The sequence below is a fragment of the Cervus canadensis genome, chromosome 19 (assembly GCF_019320065.1).
Source record: "Cervus canadensis isolate Bull #8, Minnesota chromosome 19, ASM1932006v1, whole genome shotgun sequence".
In the NCBI taxonomy this organism is placed as follows: Eukaryota; Metazoa; Chordata; class Mammalia; order Artiodactyla; family Cervidae; genus Cervus; species Cervus canadensis.
The window spans coordinates 8,151,536-8,173,121 of NC_057404.1; the positions used below are offsets into that span (position 1 = coordinate 8,151,536).

The following is a 21,586-nucleotide window of genomic DNA, read 5'->3' on the forward strand; positions in this document are numbered from 1 at the left end:
CTGGTGGGCTGCCGTCTATGGGGTCGGACAGAGACAGACACGACTAAAGCGACTCAGCAGCAGCAGGGTCATAATAAAATATTCCAAGAATGCACTAGGGGAGTTTGTAGGTTCATGCTGGCTTGTCTACGTTTATGGTTTGTACTTAGAAAATTTCTTATCAGAAGACCAGGGACGCAGCTTTAAGGTTAACTCATATAGTGCATCCCCCAGTTAGATCTGCTTTTCTTTCCCTCCATTAATGATTGCCTATTAAAAGATGATTTACTTTGAAATTTGTAAGTAAGGGTCTCTTTCATGTGACTTTGCTAGTAAGTTCTGTTCCTAGTGATCACTGTATATATAGTAATCACATGATCACATTTAATATTCTGATGGTTTTATTAACAAGTATATAATACATATATTGCATACTGTATATAGTATATGAGGACTGTACAGTACAAATTTATGTTCACAGTTTGACATGACAAAATGTCATTACTGAATTCCCATTGGACTACAGAGTAGAAACAGAGAAGGAACATTAAACATTCACATCTTTAGTAAGAAAGATTACCAAAATGTTTCAGTATTTGCAAGTATACTAATGCATGCTAAAAACCTTTACCCATTCAGTCTTATTAGCTTATAAAATATATTACACTTTATTAAAAATTTCTGCATAGTTTATACAAGTATTAAAGTACTGTAAATGTAATAATCCTGCTATATTTGCAGGTATGGTTTAAGAGATGCTAAGCAGAAAGATTATTTTGACCCTCTAACACTAAGTACATAACAGCAAAAAAAAGTGCTAGTATTCGTAAAACATAATATTGTTGTAGCCCTCGTTTAATGCATGTAAAATGGCTTTGTAAATGTATTATTTAAGTGAATTTGCAATCATTTAGAAATTGTTAACCTTGACCAAGAAGAGAATAAAGACCACTCTGAGCAACTTCATGCATGACAGTGACTCCTTCAAGATGACTGTATATTTTCAAACCAACCAAATTATTTTAAAACCTCAGACCTTTGAGATTGTCTTTTAAACAATCTAATCAGGAATGATGTGCAGATATACAGTATCAGCAATATAGCTTTTCAAATTCCACATTAGTGCAACACTGATAGTGCAGATGGGTGTTTAATAAAATATACACATACATATAGAGTTCCCCTGTAAATCTGTTCCAAGGCTCTTGAAACTTCTGGTATTTAGCCATTTCCTTAGTTGAACATAGCTATGCTGCTAACACATTCTCCAAACCAGGTGATTTAGAATGTTAATGCCCATTTATGATGTAGGTTCACATTTTAGAACTCTAAAATAATGATGGTTGCAGATTTGATTTTTCTGACTTCTGCCCCAGGATGACACTTGGATAATCACCAAAGAAATTCTATAACCAACAGAATTTATACAACACCAACTTCATGTTTACAAATCATTCTCATCAATTTAAAATATTCAAAATTAAAATCACCATTGATAGTAACATGGCATATCATTAAAACCACACGTTCAAGGGTACCTTATCTTGTATTGGAGGTCTTCCACAATAACAGCTAAAAATTACTAAGATACTAAATTTTTCAACTATCATATTAAAATACAAATATATATAAAGAAGGAAAATTTGGTTAACAGCCAATTGGTAACTGAAGTATATAGGCCAGCATGGGAACAGAAAAAAGCTTTCTGGGTTGCTTTATTTTCAGAGTTGAAGTGTATTCTTGTTAATGTTACCATATCTAAGCAGGCTGAATAGTAATGTAGTAAGTCTTTGCAGGGTCCTGCTTGCTTTTTTGAAAAAAATTTAAATATGCTATAGCAAATACGAATTAAATTTCATGAGAACCCATGAAGCTTTCTATCAGCTGGACTTCGACTCAAAGCTAATTATCCAAAGATCAATTTTCTACCCTTTCTTGCCTCTTTTCCCACCTTCAAGATGGGTTAGAACATGCACAAATTGGTTAGCTCATAAAAAAAAAAATAGTTATTTGCACTCCATTCTTCGGTGTGTTGTGGAAGAACCATTTCAAGCTATAAACACTTTGGCATGAATGTGACTAAGCATCTACAATATAGACAATACCTACTTTTCCAAGAGCCATTTTTAAAAAAAATCCCTCAATTCATGTCATAGTTGCAAAAAAAAAAAAAAGCCTCATAAGGATGGTTTAATATTCTAAACAAATTTTTGCAGTGCTTAAGAAAAAAATAAAGAAAATAAAAACCAAGTGCCACATACAAATTACTCTGCATTTCTCAACTACATCGCCTTTCAGTTGGACCCGAGGGCTGATAAGCGGGATCTCTTAGGTGCACAGTCCCTACAACTCACGTTTATTAACATGGCGCCATCAAAGTAAGCTCCCCACACGATCGCAGGCCTCCAGAATCACTCATGCACTGATGTTTTAAAAACAACTGAACAGTACATTCCTCCCAGTTACGGTTGTGTTGGATCCTGAGTTGTGGCTGGGATGAATCTTCAGGATTCCGTTCTTCTCTCTGCTCCTCCTTCCTTTATCGAGGGATGAATGCGCATTTACTTACATGCACCCACACTAGACCACCGTCGCCCACTTTCTTCAAATTTAGGACCAATGGCATTTCTATGCGTAGATTATTTTTATTGGCATTTACACTATGGTGCTCAAAAGCCTGCTTTTGAAAAACTTCCCCTAAAATAATGGTGCTATTAATCGTCAACATAAACACGAGTCATTTTCAGTTTGTTCTTTTCTGGTAGGATATGTGATAATGACAGGAGATTGCCAGCTCCCACAGTAAACATTTGGGAATTTGAGCTACATTTATGAATCCCTGAACTGTGGTTTTCCAGATTTTTCAGAAATCTGTCCCCCAAAGAAAGGTATGTGTGCTTCACAATTATTTATATTTACAAATAGTGTCACTCAGGTCTTAGATTGAAGGGATCTACTAAAGCATTAGCAGATATTTGTTTTGAACACAGATGACAGCCAATTAGGCACTCTGCAGCTCAAACAGAAAAGTTTCCGTATGAAGTTTCCATGATTAATTGGATAGGGGAATACAATTACCACTCAAAGTTTTCCTGTTTGCAAAAAAGCTATTAAATAGGTGGGGTAAAAGAAGGCCATTCATACCCTTACCCAAGAGATTTTTTTTTTTTTTTTTACCATGTCTGGGCAGATATTTTTGTGGCATTCCTATGATCAATGCTTGGTGATGCACACGAAGGACATCGCAGAAATGGAGACAGGTGTGTGGAGACGCCCACTCTATCTGGCTTTGCAATAGGATTCTGCACAGCTGAACGTGCATAGAGGCTGAAACTCTGCGAATGCTCTGCCCAGCTACAAAATGATGGCGTCTCACCAGAAAGCCCTTGCCCAGCAGGATGGATGGCTTCCTCCTCTGCCCACCCCGCTCTGCTTCTGTTCCATGCCCCTTTGCTCCAACTCCATGCTAGGCAAATAGAGCATCCATCCCCTCAACTGACAGACATCACCCACCTAAATCAGCAGCTCTGGCTCCCCTCCCAGTGGTGGCAAAGCCCTCCCAAGGAGCCACAGGCACAAAGGGGGTTAAAGGATGTACATTTAGATGAAGTGACAAATCCAAGTTGACAAGCCAGATATGTGAAGGACAAAGGAAGAGCTGACTGTACTAGCCCGACAGCAGGCTGCAAGTCTAGCTAATCTGTGAGAGCTTACGCCCTTCTTTTCGCTGTGAAGCACCAAACATGATCACAGGGCACATAGGTCTGGATGTCTCTGGCAAGGACTAGCAGGCTGGATACTGTACTTGTAATACATTTACTTTGATGTTCTCTTGAGGAATACATGGAGAAACCGACAATTGGTTATGTTCGTTTACATGTTCCCTTGTTTTCATTACATTAAACGTATCTCTAAGAAGGGTTTGCTTAGCATCCCCGGAAAAAAAAAAAAGTGTTCACATTCTTTAGGTCTGACCCGTGGTAAGGAGAGGGAGGATTAGAGGATATTTACTACTGACCATATGGAAGTTTGAATGATATAAATTCAGATTCAGACCAGCTGAATCGAAATTAAAATGTACATGTAAAAAATGAGTTAGCTGATGGGGAGGAGGATAGCGAGCGAGCTGGAGGGTGGGGGGCCACGCTGAGGCGGGCGGTGGAGGTGTTCACACGAGCATGTGGCGTTTCCTGTGAAGAGCAAGGTGGTCGGAGCGGGAGAAGCTGCGGTCACAGTCTGGACACTGGAAAGGTTTGATGCCAGTGTGTTTTCGGAAATGTCTTGTGAGTTCATCAGACCGAGCAAATTTCCATGTGCATCCTTCCCACGTACATTTGTAGGGTTTTTCTCCTGCAGAGAGGTGGGGGAAAGGAGCTTATTTTTTTTTTCTAATAGCAAAACGATATTAACAATTAAAGACAGCAAATATTTTTGAGCTAAAGCTCTTGACAATGGGAAGGGAGTTTGGGGGAGAATGCATATGTGTATATGTAAGGCTCAGTCCCTTTGCTGTCTATCTGAAACTATTACAACACTGTTTACAGGCTATGAGCTTAGTCATTCAGTTGTGTCTGACTCTTCCTGACCCCATGGACCACAGCCCACTAAGCTCCTCTGTTCTTGGGATTCTCCAGGTAAGAATACTGCAGTGGGTAATCATTCCCTTCTCCTGGGGATCTTCTCAACCCGGGGATTGAACTCGGGTCTCCTGCATTGCAGACAGATTCTTTACCATCTGAGCCACCAGGGAAGCCCATTTTAACAGGCTATACTCCAATATAAAGTAAAAAGTTAAGAAAAATAGCTCTTGACAAACATTATTTCCAATATATGATCATACATTTGTTCCTCAATAATACTGCCATATGAACCACTGGGGGACAGACAAGAAAAAGAAACTGTGTTAATGCGTAATTGGCTTTCTGCTCCCCAAAAGGGGGGAAGGGTGGGTTTTAAGAGTTCTTAAAGCATATTTATGGCACTGAAATCCACTCCAAGGGGCTACCAAATAATTTTGGGTTTGCCCTCAATAGTAGTGACGAACCTGTTCTTAATACACAGTGATCCGTATTTGCTAACCTTCAAGTTGTAAACCTACTTAGGAACTTAGCTACCTGAGGCATTATCCAATGAGAAGCCCAAATCAAAAGTCTTGTGGGGATTTTCTTATTCAGTAGTTTTCTAAAAATGTAAAGTCCCTTAGTCCCTATGAACTGAAATATTTATCAGGGATTTCAACATTTTGCTTTTTGGTTAGTCAACACCATCAATGCCTAAGTATAAAGCTTTAATGAAAACAGAGTAATTTCTCCCCACCCTGTCAGGGGACATCAGGTTTCTGCAACTCTCTCCTGGGCAAGGATAATCCACAGGTGAGAAAAAGAAGACCGCTGCTGGGGAGTCACAGGCTCAGCTGGTAAAGAATCCACCTGCAATGTGGGAGACCTGGGTTTGATCCCCGGGTCGAGACGATCCCCTGGAGAAGGGAACGGCTACCCACTCCAGTATTCTGGCCTGGAGAATTCCATGGACAGTATAGTCCATGGGGTCACAAAGATTTGGATGACTGAGCGCCTTTCATTTACTTCCTTACTTGTGGGGAAGTCACAAGGACAGTCAGCATGACGGTTTTTACTAATAAACAGGCAGCTAATGGCAATTTTGCCTGTTTAAACTAGTAATAATGGATAATGGGCATCACAGATTCATTTCCATTTACTATCTCCTCAGTTTTCCAGAAACCTTAAAGGACTGCCATTCCTTGGCATTTATTTCAATGACATACTCAGAATTTATATTACCTACTTTATTGCACAGAATATACATGTAAGAGGTAATTTTTCCTACATCTAAATTGTTATCCAAATACCCAATGTCTTTTTAATCTTATGCTGGCATGTGATAACATCCACCTCTCAGGTCCCATTCATGCCCCTGGGGAGGCATTCCTGAATCTGCTTGGCACTGCCCATTGGGTGATCCCCTAACCGCAAGGCTGTGGCCTCAGCTCTCTCCACGGTAACGCTGCGAGGAAGCCGAAGGACAGCTGTGTGCGGGATGGATTCCTCTGCCTCCTTACAGGATGTGCTAAAAAACTTCACTTCCACTCTGCCAGACACTTTAGTTCCTTTCCTCTTCCGAATCCCAGATTGTTCTCTTTGTAAATATTCCTAGTGAGAATGACTCACAAGGCTCCCAAACCCCTACATTCTGAGTTAAGGAAATGTACAGAGAGGCAAATGACTATTACGCTAGAATTTCACATCGAAGACTTCAGGCCACGCCAGATGAGGCCTCCCATAAACATTAGTCACCACTACCAACTGCAATTACTCAGGTTTGTTTAAAATACTTTTGTACGAATTCCTTAAGATGTTTTGTTCCGGAGCCCAGGGGACAACTTTATGTTTTCTTCACCTATTTAACAGTTTTTATAAGATCTGCCTGCCTGCTCTATATTCAACACCTGGCAAGCTGGAAAATACCCTAGAACAAATATGGCAGGCGATGGCATACAAGCGCCCTCACTTTTAGAAGATGATAATTACCAATATCTCTTTACTTTTCTTCCGTTCAATGACTTCCATTTCCATTTGAATTCCATTTCTATACACTGCTGCATTTACTTGCTCTGCATGAAGAACTGTTTTTTAATGTACAACATTTATTAAATGACAGTCTACAAGAAGGCCACATCTTTGATGACACAGGCCCGTGGTTAAGGGCACTTTCCCCTCTGCTCGCAGTGGAGGTGTCCTGCCCTTCTCTGCCTCTTACTACAGAGAAGGCAGAGCTGCAAGTGTTTGTGAGAGACCTTGTTACGCAGAGAACCCTGACTATGTCCTATTAGAAAAACAAATCATCATCAGCAACTTCATTCTTCACAACTGCAGAGAGACAGCTGTAGCTGACTAGGGCCACTTTCAAGACGCCTGAAAAAATTTCACTGTAGTAATCTCTCCAGGACAGAACATTTAACACTCCCTTCTAGTACTTCCTAAGAAAGTAAACGAAGCGAGTCTCTTAATACCTGTATGTGTCCTTCTGTGCGCTTTCAAGTGAGAGCTCTTAGTGTACACTTTGTTGCATCCATCATAATCACATCTGTGTATCCTCCGCTTCCTTTGTGTGTCTGGAGATTCCACAGGTAAAGGTCTCTTCCCGGGCTGCACGATGACGGACGGGTGATTCCTAGGAAAGGCAATGCCAAATGCAAGATGGTGAGGTGCAAGATCCTTGCCTTCAGGCTACCAAAAGCATTAACAACACTGGGCAGAAACAAACAAACAGAAAACCCAACAAAATAAACAGAAAGAAATTAGCTGATCAACCCAAGAAGCACTGCTATATTCATTCAACAAACATGGAGTGAGCACCTACCATGAGCCAGGCACTGTGCTTGGCACCGGGGCACAAAGATGAATAAAAACAGGGTTCCTGCCCTGGAGGAGCTCACACTCTAGGGGGAGACAGACATGTAGATAAGTAACGACAGTGAGAAGGCTTAGGTGCTATGCTAGAGGGAGGTGCGAAGTGCTGGGAGAGTCTTTCCCTCAACAGGAATTTGCTTTGCAGGATTTTGTGGTTGGAGGCTAAACACTGTACTGTTTTCTCACAGGCCGCTCTGGTTTCCATTTACTGTTCTTTCGGGGAAAACCTAAGAGGTCAAATTCCTAAGTCTCAGGCAACCACACTGTAGGATGAATCTATATTTTATCCCCTATGTAACTGGCATTTAGTTTGAGTCTCTTAAAGAGGCTTACATTTGATTTTGATCTTCAAAAAAAAAAAACAAACCGTTTGTTGGCATGCTGTCTTAACAAACTCAGACCTTTACTGTCACTGTTATTCCTCCTTGGGAGAGAACCCGAAGCAGGGCTAGTGGTCAGGCGAGGGGGCGCCCCACCCAGGACCCGGGCGCCCTTCCGGGGCCCTGAGCAGCTGCCTGCCATCCTCCCTGCCTTCCTGGCTCCTCTCCCACACCCGCCTTTTCCTGGGCCTTCATACCTTTCAGGGGTGCGGGAGGGGTTGAAATCAAATCCTGTTGAACGTCATTACTATGAACTTCCTCTTTTTCAGAAAGGAAGTTGGTAGAAATGGCAGATGAGGAAGAGCCAGGAAAAATCTGTAGTTTTCTCAGGCTTCTCCTGCTGATTGATGTAAGTAAGTAACAAGTCCTAATCCGTCCATTTGCTTCCCTAATGACTAATTACTTGATACATTACAAGCTTATGTAGTTGGTCTCTGTGACAAAAGACTCCTGTTTCTTTTCAATCTGAATCTAAATTTCTTAAAATGTTATACAAGAACATATGCAGGGTGGGGGGTGGGATGGGGGGAAAGACTGGTGGAAAGGAAAATAAATACTTAGTTCCTGAAATAAAACTTATTATCTTGGTAAAAATATATTAATAAATACATCTCTTATCAACAACTTTTTCAGGCACCTGAAGTGACTAGGAAGAGAATAAAAAGGTACATTTTACCTTGAGTGACCTTGCTTCTCAATTATGAGCAAAGAAAACTGTGTTTATTTCCCTGTTTTTTTTTAAACTGTCAGTTTTGAGTATCACGTTACCTTCCTACCCTGATACTTAGAGGGACTATATGGAAGAATGAAGTTTAGCCAGTTTAGATACATGGAAAAGGGAAACGAACTAGTCGGGGGTGGGGATGGGGCAGGGAACAAGGACTTCAGTTATATAAACGTAAAAGTAACAGGGAAAGTAGGTAAGTGAAGAGATTTATGGACAGAGTTTTTTTTTTTTTTTTTTTTAATAAAAGCCCATTATGAAGATCCTTCAATAAAAAGAAAAGCTTATCAGTTTACTTTAAAATTTCAACTTTAATGTCACTGACTGAAAATTTTCATCTTAAAAGAACTTCAGGAAACAAAGTGCTGAAGGAAAAAAAAATGAACAGTTAAATGTATCTTATGTGCTTCTGGGACACGGAGAGAATCCCAGATGAGTTCAGAAGTCTCTCCCAGTTATTAAGATTTTAAAGGTTGGGCATCTAATAGTTTCTGGGTAGTAATGATGATCATTGCTTCAGTTACTCACTTTGTGAAAATGTCAGCCTCAAAAAAGGAACCCTAAAAGGCTGTGAGCTTCAGCTCTAAATCCCAGCTCTACCACTGATGGTCCCCGTGACCCCTGGCAAGGTAGTTACATTCTCCATGCCTCAGTTTCCTCTCTGTAAAATGGGTATATTAATAGGATCTCATTCAGAAAACTAAGATCATGGCATCCGGTCCCATCACTTCATGGGAAATAGATGGGGAAACAGTGGAAACAGTGGCTGACTTTATTTTTCTGGGCTCTACAATCACTGCAGATGGTGACTGCAGCCATGAAATTAAAAGATGCTTACTCCTTGGAAGGAAAGTAAGGACCAACCTAGAGAGCATATTAAAAAGCAGAGATATTAGTTTGCAACAAAGGTCCTTCTAGTCAAGGTTATGGTTTTTCCAGTGGTCATGTATGGGTGTGAGAGCTGGACTATAAAGAAAACTGAGAGCGGAAGAATTGATGCTTTTGAACTGCGCCGTTGGAGAAGACACTTGAGAGTCCCTTGGACTGCAAGGAGATCCAACCAGTCCATCCTAAAGGAGACCAGTCCTGGGTGTTCATTGGAAGGACTGATGCTGAAGCTGAAACTCCAATACTGTGGCCACCTCATGCGAAGAGCTGCCTCATTGGAAAAGACCCTGATGCTGGGAGGGATTGGGGGCAGGAGGAGCAGGAGACGACAGAGGATGAGATGGTTGGATGGCATCACCAACTCAACAGATACGGGTTTGGGTGGACTCCGTGAGTTGGTGATGGACAGGGAGGCCTGGCATGCTGCGGTTCATGGGGTCGCAAAGAGTCGGACACGACTGAGCGACTGCACTGAACTGAATAGGACCTCAGAAGGCTGCTGTGAGTGATGCACACGATGAAAAATCTGCTCAACGGCAGCTGTTGATATTTCAAGGTTCAGAAATCCACTTGCAAACTTCGTCCTTACAGTTGTCTAGTCTTGAGGAATTTCTGGGGGCATGTCCTAACACCAGATCATGAATCTACTCCAGGATAAAGAGATGCTGGCAGCATCGGAAGGCAGTAATACTCTGAGAGGGGTCAGCAGTCCATCTTGAAAGGGGCCAGACATTGGTATAGGTTGAGGCTCAGGATCTTGGGATTTCATTCACCCTTCTTGCTCTCTTCACGGCTCATTTTTAAGGAGGTTGTTTTGAGATCTTTCTAAGAAGTTAGAATACCTAGTAAATAACAGAGACCTGGTCATTGTTTTGAATTAAGCTGATCCCTCTTTTTTATTTTTCAACTGTTTGTTTATGGCTGCACTGGGTCTTCATTCTGCTCACAAGCTTTCTCTAGTCACAGAAGAATGGGGGCTGCTCTCTCGTTGTGCAAGAGCTTCTCATTGAGGTGGTTTTTCTTATTGTGGAGCACAGGCTCTAGGGTTCATGGGCTCAGCAGTTATGGCCCACAGGTTTAGTTGCCATGAAGCATGTGGAATCTTCCTGGACCAGGGATTGAACCTGTGTCCCCTGCATTGGCAGGCAGATTCTTAACCACTGGACCATCAGGGAAGTCCAAGCTGATCCCTGTTAGGTTTGCTACAATTTCATGTACACAACTCAATGGGGAAATCTGATCTACAAGATTTTGTTCTAAATACACTTTCATACACATAGATAAATAACAAAAGGAATCTGAGTGACTTTATAAATAATTCTAAAGCTACAACTTTATGATTAAGCAAAATGGATTTCAAAGCTGTAGTCCTCCCCTGAAAAGGAATGGCTTCCTAAGGCAAATATCATTGGGGCTGCCTCACTGAAATGGTACCAGGCATTTGGTTTCCAGTGATTCTTTCCTGGCTAGCTGGTTTCCTATGTGGGCTGCTACTGGGCATACTCCAAGACATTACTTAATCACATCTGTGAGAGAATTACTTAAAAAGTACATGTTCCAGTTGTGGCTACTCTGTTCAATTTTCTGAGAGGCAAAATGCATTCTTAGATCAGCATTAGAAGAAGCACATTACTCATTAATCATTAAAAGCCATTGAATGTAAGATCATCAAAAGAACATTACTTAAAATAAGAGATGTTTTCTTTTCAGCAGCATTCAGGGAACAGAATATTGCCTTCAAATATTCTTCTTCTGAAATATGTCACATTGTAATTCACAATAACCTCCACTTTGGAATACCCCTTATAGTCAATGGATCCCTCCCTTTGTGAGTAGCTGGCTTTAGAGCATCTTTTTTATCATCTGTTCAGGAACAATTACAAGTGCTAAGCCAGGGTACCAGTTACTTTGTGGAGACATCTGTCATTCTAAAAAAAGAGGCGATTCAGCTGTGTCCATTTTGGTTTGTTGTTTGGTCACTAAGTTGTGTCTGACTCTTTGTAACCCCTTAAATTGTAGCCCACCAGGCTCCTCTGTCCATGGGATTTTCAGGCAAGAGAAGTGGGTTGCTACTTCCTCCTCCGGGGGATCTTCCTGACTCAGGGATCCAACGTGTCTCCTACATTGCAGGTGGATTCTTTACCACTGAGCCATCAGGGAAGCCCCCCATTTTGGTTGGCCTGTTTTTCCTTTCAGTCAAGTACAGGAGCAGATGTAATTTGCTAGACATGATCTAAAAATGGCAGGAAGAGCACACATCTGGAAGCAGGAGATCAGCCCAGGTCCCCTCTGCTGTTGTTAATGGTGTGATTACAGCAGACTCACCTATGTCTTGGCTCATCAGTTCTCTATTTGCTCTGACTCCCACATGCTTGTTTTGGGAGAATGAAATAACTCCTTCGAAAACACTTGGAAAAATTCCTCTTTTTTTTTTTTTTTAAATTTTGTGGGAAAGGAGTGCTATGCAATTGTGAAGGGTAACAATGAAAAGACCATCAGATAGGCTCCCTACTGGTGTGGCTGGGGCAGAAGATTCATTCTCTTCTCATGTATCAGGGAATGGATGAACTCCCCCTCCTTCCCTCCCAAAAAAAAAACTGATTTGGTTCAAATGATAATTAACCCATGAGCTATTATGAATGCACCTACTTGGGCTGAATGTAGATACAACCAGAATTTATTTGAAGTTCCATAAAATAGCTGTTCTAAAACCAGAGAATTCATATTCTGTTACAGAATGTTTTATGTAAGGGAGAGAGGAATGCAGAAGATAAAGTAGAAAGGGGAGCAGAAAAGCTGGAGGGAAAGTGATATAGGGAGGAAAGTGATAGAAGGGAGTCTGAGGAGACAATAACTGTTATAGTTCCTCTGTACTAGACAGCTGGTCCTTAAACCCAATGTTGAAAGGACCATAATATAAGAAAAATAATTAAAACCAATAATGCAAATCAAGAGAAAGCAGGGGCAAAAGAGCAAGTGGCTAGGCCAAGGTCACACATACGGTGGAGAGCAGAGGTGGGATCAAAGATGTTGGGCCAAAGACGATGTCTGTACCTACTGCAAGCACAGCCCCCAGGGTAAACCCTGGGAGAAGTCAAGGATGGTGCAAACCACAATAATGATGTTATTTAGCCTGTGTGTGACACCCTCATATGACAGCAAGTTAAACCACTGTTCAGGTGCCAGGATGCTGATGGGTACAGTGTAAACTTTCTACTGGATGGCATTTCTAAAGCAGACCGAACATTCTAGGGCACACACAATAAAAAAGACCGGAGAAGAAAGAGCTCTTTCAAAGCCAAGCTTCTCTGAGCAGTATCGTCAACTTTCTGTTGCCATAGGACTGGTTTTGGAGAAATCTTTCCTGGGCTTTTGTGGTTGGCCTGAAAATTCTGATCAAAGCCATACCCCATCACAGAAACACTGTGCTTTATGAGAACCGACAACAGGAAGGACGATGAGTGATCCCATAAAGACTTTTCAGGATCCAACCTTAAGTGGGATATCTAGAACACCAAATTCAATCCACATTGGGATAAAGATGATGGGAGGACTATATACACATAGTCTGGAAGGACAGAAAAAAACAGGATAAAAATGATTTAAGGGGTAAAGTGGCAAAATGAAGGGTGACTGACTCACTGAAAAGTGACCCAAGGAGTGTAACAGAGCACAGTGATTGTGGAGAGAGTCCATCTGGCCCAGGGGCTGCCCCGAACCACCAGGTGGTCCTAGCAATCCACAAGACATCCCTCATCGGAAGCTCGGGCTTCCATTCCAGTTCTGAGATGCACGCTGCTATGCAACTGCCGGGCAGCCCTCAGTATACTTACTCTTGCAACAAGGCTTGCGGGGGGGACACTGAGTTCATTAAAGGGGGTGACATTTCTTCGGGATAATAATCTGTCCTCTGTGGTTCGATCCCAGGTTCTATTTTAATTTTTTTCTGCAATATAGGCTTCTCATATGATTCAATTACAGGTACTAAAAAATAAAAATAGAAAAGTTACTCTATGTACACTTTACCAATGTCCAGCCTTTAAAAGCTTATCCCACAGCTTCTAGCTACCACACTGATGTGTGAGTATCTACCTTTGGCAAAATGACAGCAGAAATAAGCCTCGGGGGTGGAATTCTTACTTTGTTAGCAAACACTATGTAGGAAGTTGGACTTTTAAGACATAGCCCCCAGGGGATTTCTTCCTTATGACTTTTGGTTATCTCCTTTTACAACAACCTGCAGCCTCTGAACAATCAGTAAACAAGCTGGCTTTTGATAGCCATTAGTTATCACATGGTCTAAAGCAGCCATCTCCAATCTTTGTGGCACCAGGGGCTGGTTTTGTGGAAGACAGTTTTTCCATGGAATGGGGTGGGGGTGTGGGGTGGGGGTGAATCAAGCCCATTACATTTATCATGCACTTTATTTCTATGATTATGTCAGCTCCACCTCAGATCATCAGGCATTAGATCCTGGAGGCTGGGGAGCCCTGGTCTAAAAATAGTTCTTACCAGCCTTTTGCACCTAGAACCATGCTGGCATTCAATAAAGCAAAATGTAAAGTCAAGATTCTTGTTATCCCAAAGCTGACAAGCACATAGTGAAACTAATCGTTTCATGGCATTACACAGACAGTCTGATTCTTGGGAGTTCTTGCAGGATCAACACTTAGAAAAACGAAACGCCTCAGGCAGCCTCTGAGTCGAGTGCTTCCTTTGCAGAGTAGAGCGGCTCTTGGCTCCTTGCTTCCTCTGCTCCCTCAATCAGACCAGACTACCTGGCAGCGAAGCGCTGCGAGTCCGGATTAACGGGGGTGGACAGGGCGGGGGCGGTAGCAGGGCGGGTGAGCTGCAGAACAGAACGGTACCTTGCATGCTACTACTGGAATTTTCCATCTCCTCCGACAAGGAGACCATGAGCGGCTGCTGGAGGTGGCTGGTGTACATGAAGGGGACGGGCTGCACGACGACGGGCTGGATGACCGGCAGGATGCCCGGGCTGCGGATGCCGTGGCGGGACAGGGCCGCGGCCATCACCGGCGGCATGGACAGCGGCACGCTGAAGGGCTGCACGCCGGGCGGCGGCGGCGAGTACTTCTTCCCGGGCGGGCTGGACGAGGGCAGGCTCAGCCCGGGCGAGGCTCGCCTGTGCGAGGGCTGAAACTTCAGGGAGGACGGCGAGTTCCCGGCGGAGGGCGGCGAGCTCCGCTTGTTGACCGTGAGGTCCACCGGCTCCATCTGCATCCCGTGAGACAGGCCTTCCGGCGTCTGGAAGAACTTATCCGACAACGGCGTGGAGTAGATGACGCCGTACTTGTTGGGCTTCATCGACTCCATGTAATTAGACGGGTATGACTATTAGGAGACAGAAATGTGTCAACAGACAGGTGTGTTTGCTTGAAACACGAAATAAGATGAAAATACACAACAAGGCACATTCAGTTACATGGACTTTCATAAATGGGTTTGGATTTAGATATATGCTTGCCACTAAAACAAAAACAAAAACACCATTAAAGAGTTGGTCTAATAAATGTAGGCACTAAAGTTAACGTGGTAACCATGTCACACACAAAAAATCTCAAGTTTAACTCTACAGTGATGGCCATATCCAATGTTAAGATTGATGACGACGCCTGGAAAAATTCTCAAACAGGTTACAAAAGGCTTATGGGCCTTTATCGTTAGGAGTTGGGATTCACCAAGAACCAGCCAAGCCAAGGAACCTTATTGCTTTTCTGATGGGGTTTCTTAATTGGCAGGAAATACCCTCCTTGGCTTTAGTGTCCTCCACCCAAGCATAAAGACACAGAACATTTCCCATGCTTGTGGATAACATGGACAAACCGGGCCGCGTGGTATGCCTTGGCATGCTCTCCAGCCACTGACCAATCCATGCTAAGGTGACCACGAATCCTGGCTTTAGTGCTAAATGTCCGACATCTGAGGAAATGCCTCAGTATCATGCAACTCAGGATGGCTAGTCACCCCACACACTTATATACAGAAGGCCACCCACACGAAGGCGATTATGTCCTTGGCCCCAACTTGTTCAACAGATTTATCCACAATTTGAGATACTGTAGAAGATGATTTAATCTCCAAATCTGAGGATGACACAGAACTATAAGAAAGAGCAAATATAACAGGACTCAAATAAGGACATGTGATGTTGGGAGGGACCTACATACAAGCTGAGGCTTTGCCTTCTCTCCTTTCCACCTTGCTACCCCCTCATCAAGAGACTGGGGGACAACCTAACAAGATACTGGAGGTGAGATAAACAGCCCCCTGAGAAATCTAAGATCTGTTCGTAACTGACTGAATTTGTCTTCAAATACATTCCTTTCTTATAATATCAAGATAACGTGACTCTCATTTACCAGGTTGAAATATAAATCAATCCTAATTGCACACTATGGGTACTGTCCTTGGCCACGGAATTCATTAGAATTACTTCTACTCCTTAAGTAAAATTTAAAGTCTGTTTTAGAATGTTTAAAAAAAAATTAAACTCAACATAAACCCTTTATTTGCATGCATTTTAGGGGAACATATTTTCAGTGGTAACATGTCAAGTCTAACTGCAGAGGATTACTTATATTTGAATGTTTTATAGTAAGGGTGAAAATAACACACTGTGCCTCTCTTCCAGCCCTAAAATTCAATGCATTTGTGATTCTGAAGCAACACTAGCTCACAATGCAACTGAGAAAACCCACTAATGGGTACTTATAATTAAACAGCTTAAATGCACTATTAATTTCTGAACCTCCCTGGCCCCTTCACTGGCCACTAATATGAGTTATTAATAACTGTGGGACAGCAGTGGTTTTGACTGGGATTACTACTGAGATCACACCCTTTCCTCTCTGGGCCTCACTGGGTGAATCTCCACCTGGCTATGCACCCAACTCATCAGTGCTGCTTTGAAATCCCAGTCCTGCACTTTCAAAGTAACTTTATTATGTTCAAAAGCAGTCCTAGAAAAGAAGGCAAGAAAAATTACTAAATAAATATTAGACAGGCAAGTGTCACGAGGTTATGTCAAAACCTGTCAAGGTGGTGCGGGATACTCATCTTCTAGGAGGCTGTGACATTAAGATTAGAATTGGACCCAATGAGACGCCTGTGAGATGAACTTAACACACACGGGTCGAGGAGCCTTTTCCGCCTGCTGTATATCACAGGTGTTAGGACTTCAGTGGGCTTTGATATTATCAGGTATTCTTCAGACTTCATTAAGCATACAGATTCACCTGGGAATCTTGTTAAAAGGCAGATTCTGAGTTACTGGGGGAATGACTCAAAGTGCCATAGATCAGCCTTGGACTAGCATGGCTCTAAATTGATGAGATACAGAATAAAAATACTAATTTTTATTACTAACATTTGGTAAATTATTTAAATGCAATTTAAAGGTGGGGAGGGAGAATTTCCACTAATAATACTGCTTAAAAACAAGGACATGGGGATATAAAATCAGGAAACGCAAAACAAATTGTTTTTTAAAAATAGTTTTGAATTATGTATCAAAGATCAAATGAAGAAAAGGCTATTTCTACCTTTCTTTAGAATGAGACACACAGAGGTGCAACACAAGGTGAGAGGCTCAAAATATACAGTAATATTAACATGCAATAGATTTAAATTGAAATATTAAAATAGGCAAAAGCAAGAGGCACAAGGTTTGCGAACAGAAATTACACATTATGTACAATGAGGGCTTAAGGAAGTAATTAACTACAGGAGGAAAAAAGATTTCTCCTAGTTCTAAAGTTTAGCCAGCTTGATATAATTTTCTAAAGGGCAAAAGTTCTGGTACAAGAAACAAAAACTCCAGGAAATGGGAGGCAGTGTTCATTGTTTCTACTCACAGAAATGTAGCTTCTCCCTTATTTTCAGCCCTAGTCTTCAAAGACATCCCTATGACCTAGATTTTAATACCAAGTTATTGGCAACTACATAGGAAGCAGGATGAGGACAAACTTTTCTTGCTGTCATGGCTGGATTTTTCTATCTGTGGGGTGAGTTTAAGGAAAGCAGGAATTTAGAACCTGGGGGATTTGCAAATTTAATAACAGTCTCAGGTTTCTCGAGCCATAAAGAAACAGCCACACAGAGCTGAATTTTATAAACATTATGCACAGTTTTGCTGAGAGTCTTCCCTCTCATGAATGCCCCCTGTCCCCCACACTGGACATGTGGTCTTTGGAAGGCTCCAGGGCTAAAAGCAGGGGGACTGTTTTCGTTGACCTGGGCATACAACTGAGTCCAGTGTTAACTATTTCTGGTCTGACTGCTTTGCCTGAGGGTGAAGAAATGTGGTTCTTCAAACTGTCTCACTAGCAAACTTCACAGCAATGTTTACCAGAACCTTCTATGAGGCATGTTTACTTTAATCATTTGGGTGGAGCACATAAGCCACTGCAATCAGCTTGCAACAATCTGGTTCTCCACAGCATAAGGACTGACACAGGGCTTGCATGGGGTGTGTGCCTTGGGTGGATACACACTGGTAATAGTTGCTTCCTCTCTGTTCAGAGCATTCCTGTGTTCTAATGAAGCAATGCAAATAAGTGTGACTGCACCAGCAAAATCCATATCAGCCCCAAGTAGTGATGAAGCAGAAAGAGGTCCTCTGGACACTGCTGGGCATCCATGGCCCTCCTGACTCAAGGATAGGTCTCCTCCACTCCTGACCCCCAGTAAGGGTGGCAAGGGGGTTACTTTCCCCAAAAGTCTGGTATTAAGAAGGGTTCTTTCCCTCTGTGGTAACATTCATTCAAGTGTTCACACCTCCGTGCCATGGCTTATTTACTTGTTGGTGGCTTCTTGTCAATGGAGTGGGAGATGATGGTCCAGCCCAAGTGCTCAGAGAACACTGGATGAATGGATGACATGAATCAACATGCTCTCTGAGCAAGTTTTTACCACTGACCAGGCTCAGCATAACAATTTTTTGATTCTCAAAAAAAAAAAAAAATTTTTTTTTAAGTGTGATGAGGAAAAAAGCACAGGGTTTGGATAATTTTCCAATGTTATCACTTCCTGTGAAAGTGAGAATGAATAGTTTCTCATTTTATTGGAAATAGTTTTGGTGAAGTTTTCCATTACAAGATGGTTTAAGTGGACAGAGTGACTGCATGAAACGTGGGTGAGTCTGTTTCACTATTCATTAATATGAAAAAAAAATGCGACTGTCCGTGACAGGGCGATGGCAAGTCAAAGGAATCTTCATACCAAGGGTGGAGTTCCAAGTGCAGGAAGGCGCGGTGCATTTATAAACAAACTCTTTGGAAACAGCAAATGTCATGCCCCTCTGTGCAAACAAAAGTAGAAAGCTCTCTTTCTACCAGGCTCAGAAAAGTCATGAAAAGTTTCTGTTAGAACACAGCAGAGGGACTACTGATTTTAACTACTTCTTCATCTGTAAGGAGTCTGTTAGATGATAATTTTCATTAAAGAAAAAAATATACTTTCTTCAGAAGTAATCTTCCTTTAGGAACAGAAGAATATGAAGGAATACTTTTTAAAAATTTTCTTTTCTCATTTCCTGAATTAAATTCTAGTTTTCAACCTTCTTTGGCAGTATTGGTAAAAACATGTGCATTTTATATACACCTGCCATTTCATGTTTTACATGTAAGTATCTCCAATTTTATAAATAAGAAAAAAATTGGAGACTCAGGGAGCTGCTGATGGCTTTGCCAGCAACGCACTGACAGTAAGCAGCAGAGATCTACAGCACAGGATGGGGGGCGGGGTGTACTCTGCTCCCCATTCCTGCAAATCTTAATGGGATCGACAATCCAAAGTCTAGTCTGCCTGAAGGCACAAGGTTTAGTGAGCATTATGAAGGTTTATACTTTAGTAAGAGAAAAATGACATTTCCTCACTTTCTCTAAATTATAGCAAAACACCAACTAGGCAGATTATTTTTACTCTTCTTAACTTTTAGGGAAAAGGGGTGAGAGAGGGGAATAAATCACAGTAAAATATTTTTATTCATATGTGGAATTGAAGCAAAAACCAATCTTACATGTTACCGCTTCATGTTTACAACACTGACCTGAATAAACAAAGACCTCAACCTTTAGGTCAAAGGCAGAATGAAAGAGAGAAAAGGAATAAAGGAATGATAAATCAGATTTCATATACTTCACCTATGAAGGTAGGAAAAATAAAATTTGAAGATTTAAGAGTGGAAACAAAGAAAACTTCATTGTAAGGACTGGAACTCTCTTTTGGTGAAACAATATGATTAAATTCTATAAGCATCAGCAGAACTTGAAAACTAGAGCATGAAGGAGAAAAAGACCATTAATTGCAAAAATACTTCCACATATTTTAACTCCATGCATTAATATGTTACAGCATTATAACTATTACAACGAAATTCATTTTATTTCCAGTTTTTTTCAGCTAAGTGCATTTCCTTGTATGGTGAAGTTCATTTTAGCTTTAAATTAGGCTCTTGTGACACATTCTCATGCTTGATTAAAAGCTCTGAAAGTATACTGAATAGTAAAATGCATCACTGATGGGCCTACATCATTTACCAAATTAATCATAGTCTCTGGTACTAAAACCCTATTCATATTTCAAGGATACAATTAATGAGGACATTTTGTACCTTAATATTCCTCCAGTATGATCATGCAATAGTTGGGGGAAGGGGTTGATGACGAAATGAGTAACATTAGAAGCCAATTTAGCTCTTTGATTAATAAAATTCTTATTGCTCTGTTATTATCATGTGGTTGTACAGTTGTCAGGCAAGAATGTAAATGCTGTTTCCTTAAAGCCACTCCGACTTAACTTTTCACCGTACGGAGTGGTAAACACTGGCGCAGAAATCTCCATGGCAACTCAGTTCCAAGGGCCTTGGAGTGACCCCCGTGTCTCGTATAAACAGTTTTGGCAGGAACTCCATAGCCAGCGCATAAGGATGATCTAATTTTTGCAAGCGTGTCATTACCAACCTTCAGAGCCACAACTCAGGCCAAGTTTTCCCCCGTGTGAGTATTTTCCAAGCCCGAGGAAGAAAAGAGAGACAGAGCTGGGAGTGTGGCCGTGTTATTTCACATTCACTAAACCAGAGCCCCTCAAGTCTCAACCACTCCCGGCTCTGCAGTCGGACACCTTTCTGCTGTCAGCCCTGTCCAACCTCCAGAGAGCTGGTGTTGCACCTCTATAAACAACTGGACTCGGTACTCCTTCCCTGGTGGTCGACAGGCATGAAGACCGGGCTAGCTTAGCACTGAACTGTTGAAAGAGACGATGAGTGTAATTGCCTCCCAGCCACCACAGACTGAGTGAAACAAAATTCCATCCTCAGGGTCAAGTTCTTTCCCTAGCTTCTCCCAAGTCACAGCTCCACAAGGCTGCCTGCTTGGAGTTTAAGCAAATCATTTTATTCTTAATATATTTTTACATGCAAAATGATCAAGGATTTTCTTCTCCCAATTTTCATCTTTTTAATGATTTTTGTGAAGGACATCCTAAGCACTACGTGAGGCAAAATGGAGTCTTTTTTTTGCTGCCAATCAAAAAAAAAAAAAGACTGACATTCACAAACATGTTTAAGAAACTCCTCTATATAGTCTGGGTGGTCATCTTGAGTGAAAAATACCTCTAAGTAAACTCACTCTTGATGAAGATTTCTTGTAAGTACATTTGGAAACTGCTTCCTACTCATGATAAACATTGTGTACAATTTTATTTTTTTTTCAACATTCCACATGCACATTAATTTTTAAAAACTAGTCTGGCCATTTTTTTTCTCTTTTGGCCAAAATCAATAATCTTGAGAGCTCAGACTAAAAAACTGACAACTAAGGGGTTTCTGAAAAACTATTTCTGTTGTGAGCAGATGTACCTGTGGCTCAAGCTCTGTGCGGATGACATCCTGGGGGTGGTGGGGGGCTGGGGCATAGCGTTTAAGAAAACATGGACCCTGTTTACAAGTTTGCCTATCAAATGCCTGTCGGGTAAGGAGTACTTTGGGGAATAACACAACACACAGTAAAGTTATTACCAGTTGGAATAAACAAGAGGTGTTTAGTTTTGGAAAACTTACCACCGAGACAGGGTCCATGGCCTCTTGCTTGACAGGAACTGGGTCAAACATGAGCATTCTTTTAGTTATGCTTTCTAGGGTGCTCTGGTGTTTAGCCTGGAAA

General features: G+C 41.7%; 1 protein-coding gene across 2 annotated transcripts in view; it reads right to left on the minus strand.

The window, feature by feature from the left end:
• Positions 1–362: 362 nt before the first annotated feature.
• Positions 363–21,586, minus strand: part of KLF3 (Kruppel like factor 3) — a 35,643-nt gene continuing 14,419 nt past the window's right edge. For both annotated transcript variants that reach the window (XM_043438264.1, XM_043438265.1), the window contains 5 exons: positions 21,484–21,579; positions 14,270–14,756; positions 13,235–13,385; positions 7,010–7,170; positions 363–4,329 (listed from right to left, as the gene is read on the minus strand). In XM_043438264.1, coding sequence (XP_043294199.1) covers positions 4,148–4,329; positions 7,010–7,170; positions 13,235–13,385; positions 14,270–14,756; positions 21,484–21,540 — 1,038 coding nt within the window. In that variant the 5' untranslated portion in view covers positions 21,541–21,579 and the 3' untranslated portion in view covers positions 363–4,147. The remainder of the gene's footprint in view (positions 4,330–7,009; positions 7,171–13,234; positions 13,386–14,269; positions 14,757–21,483; positions 21,580–21,586) is intronic.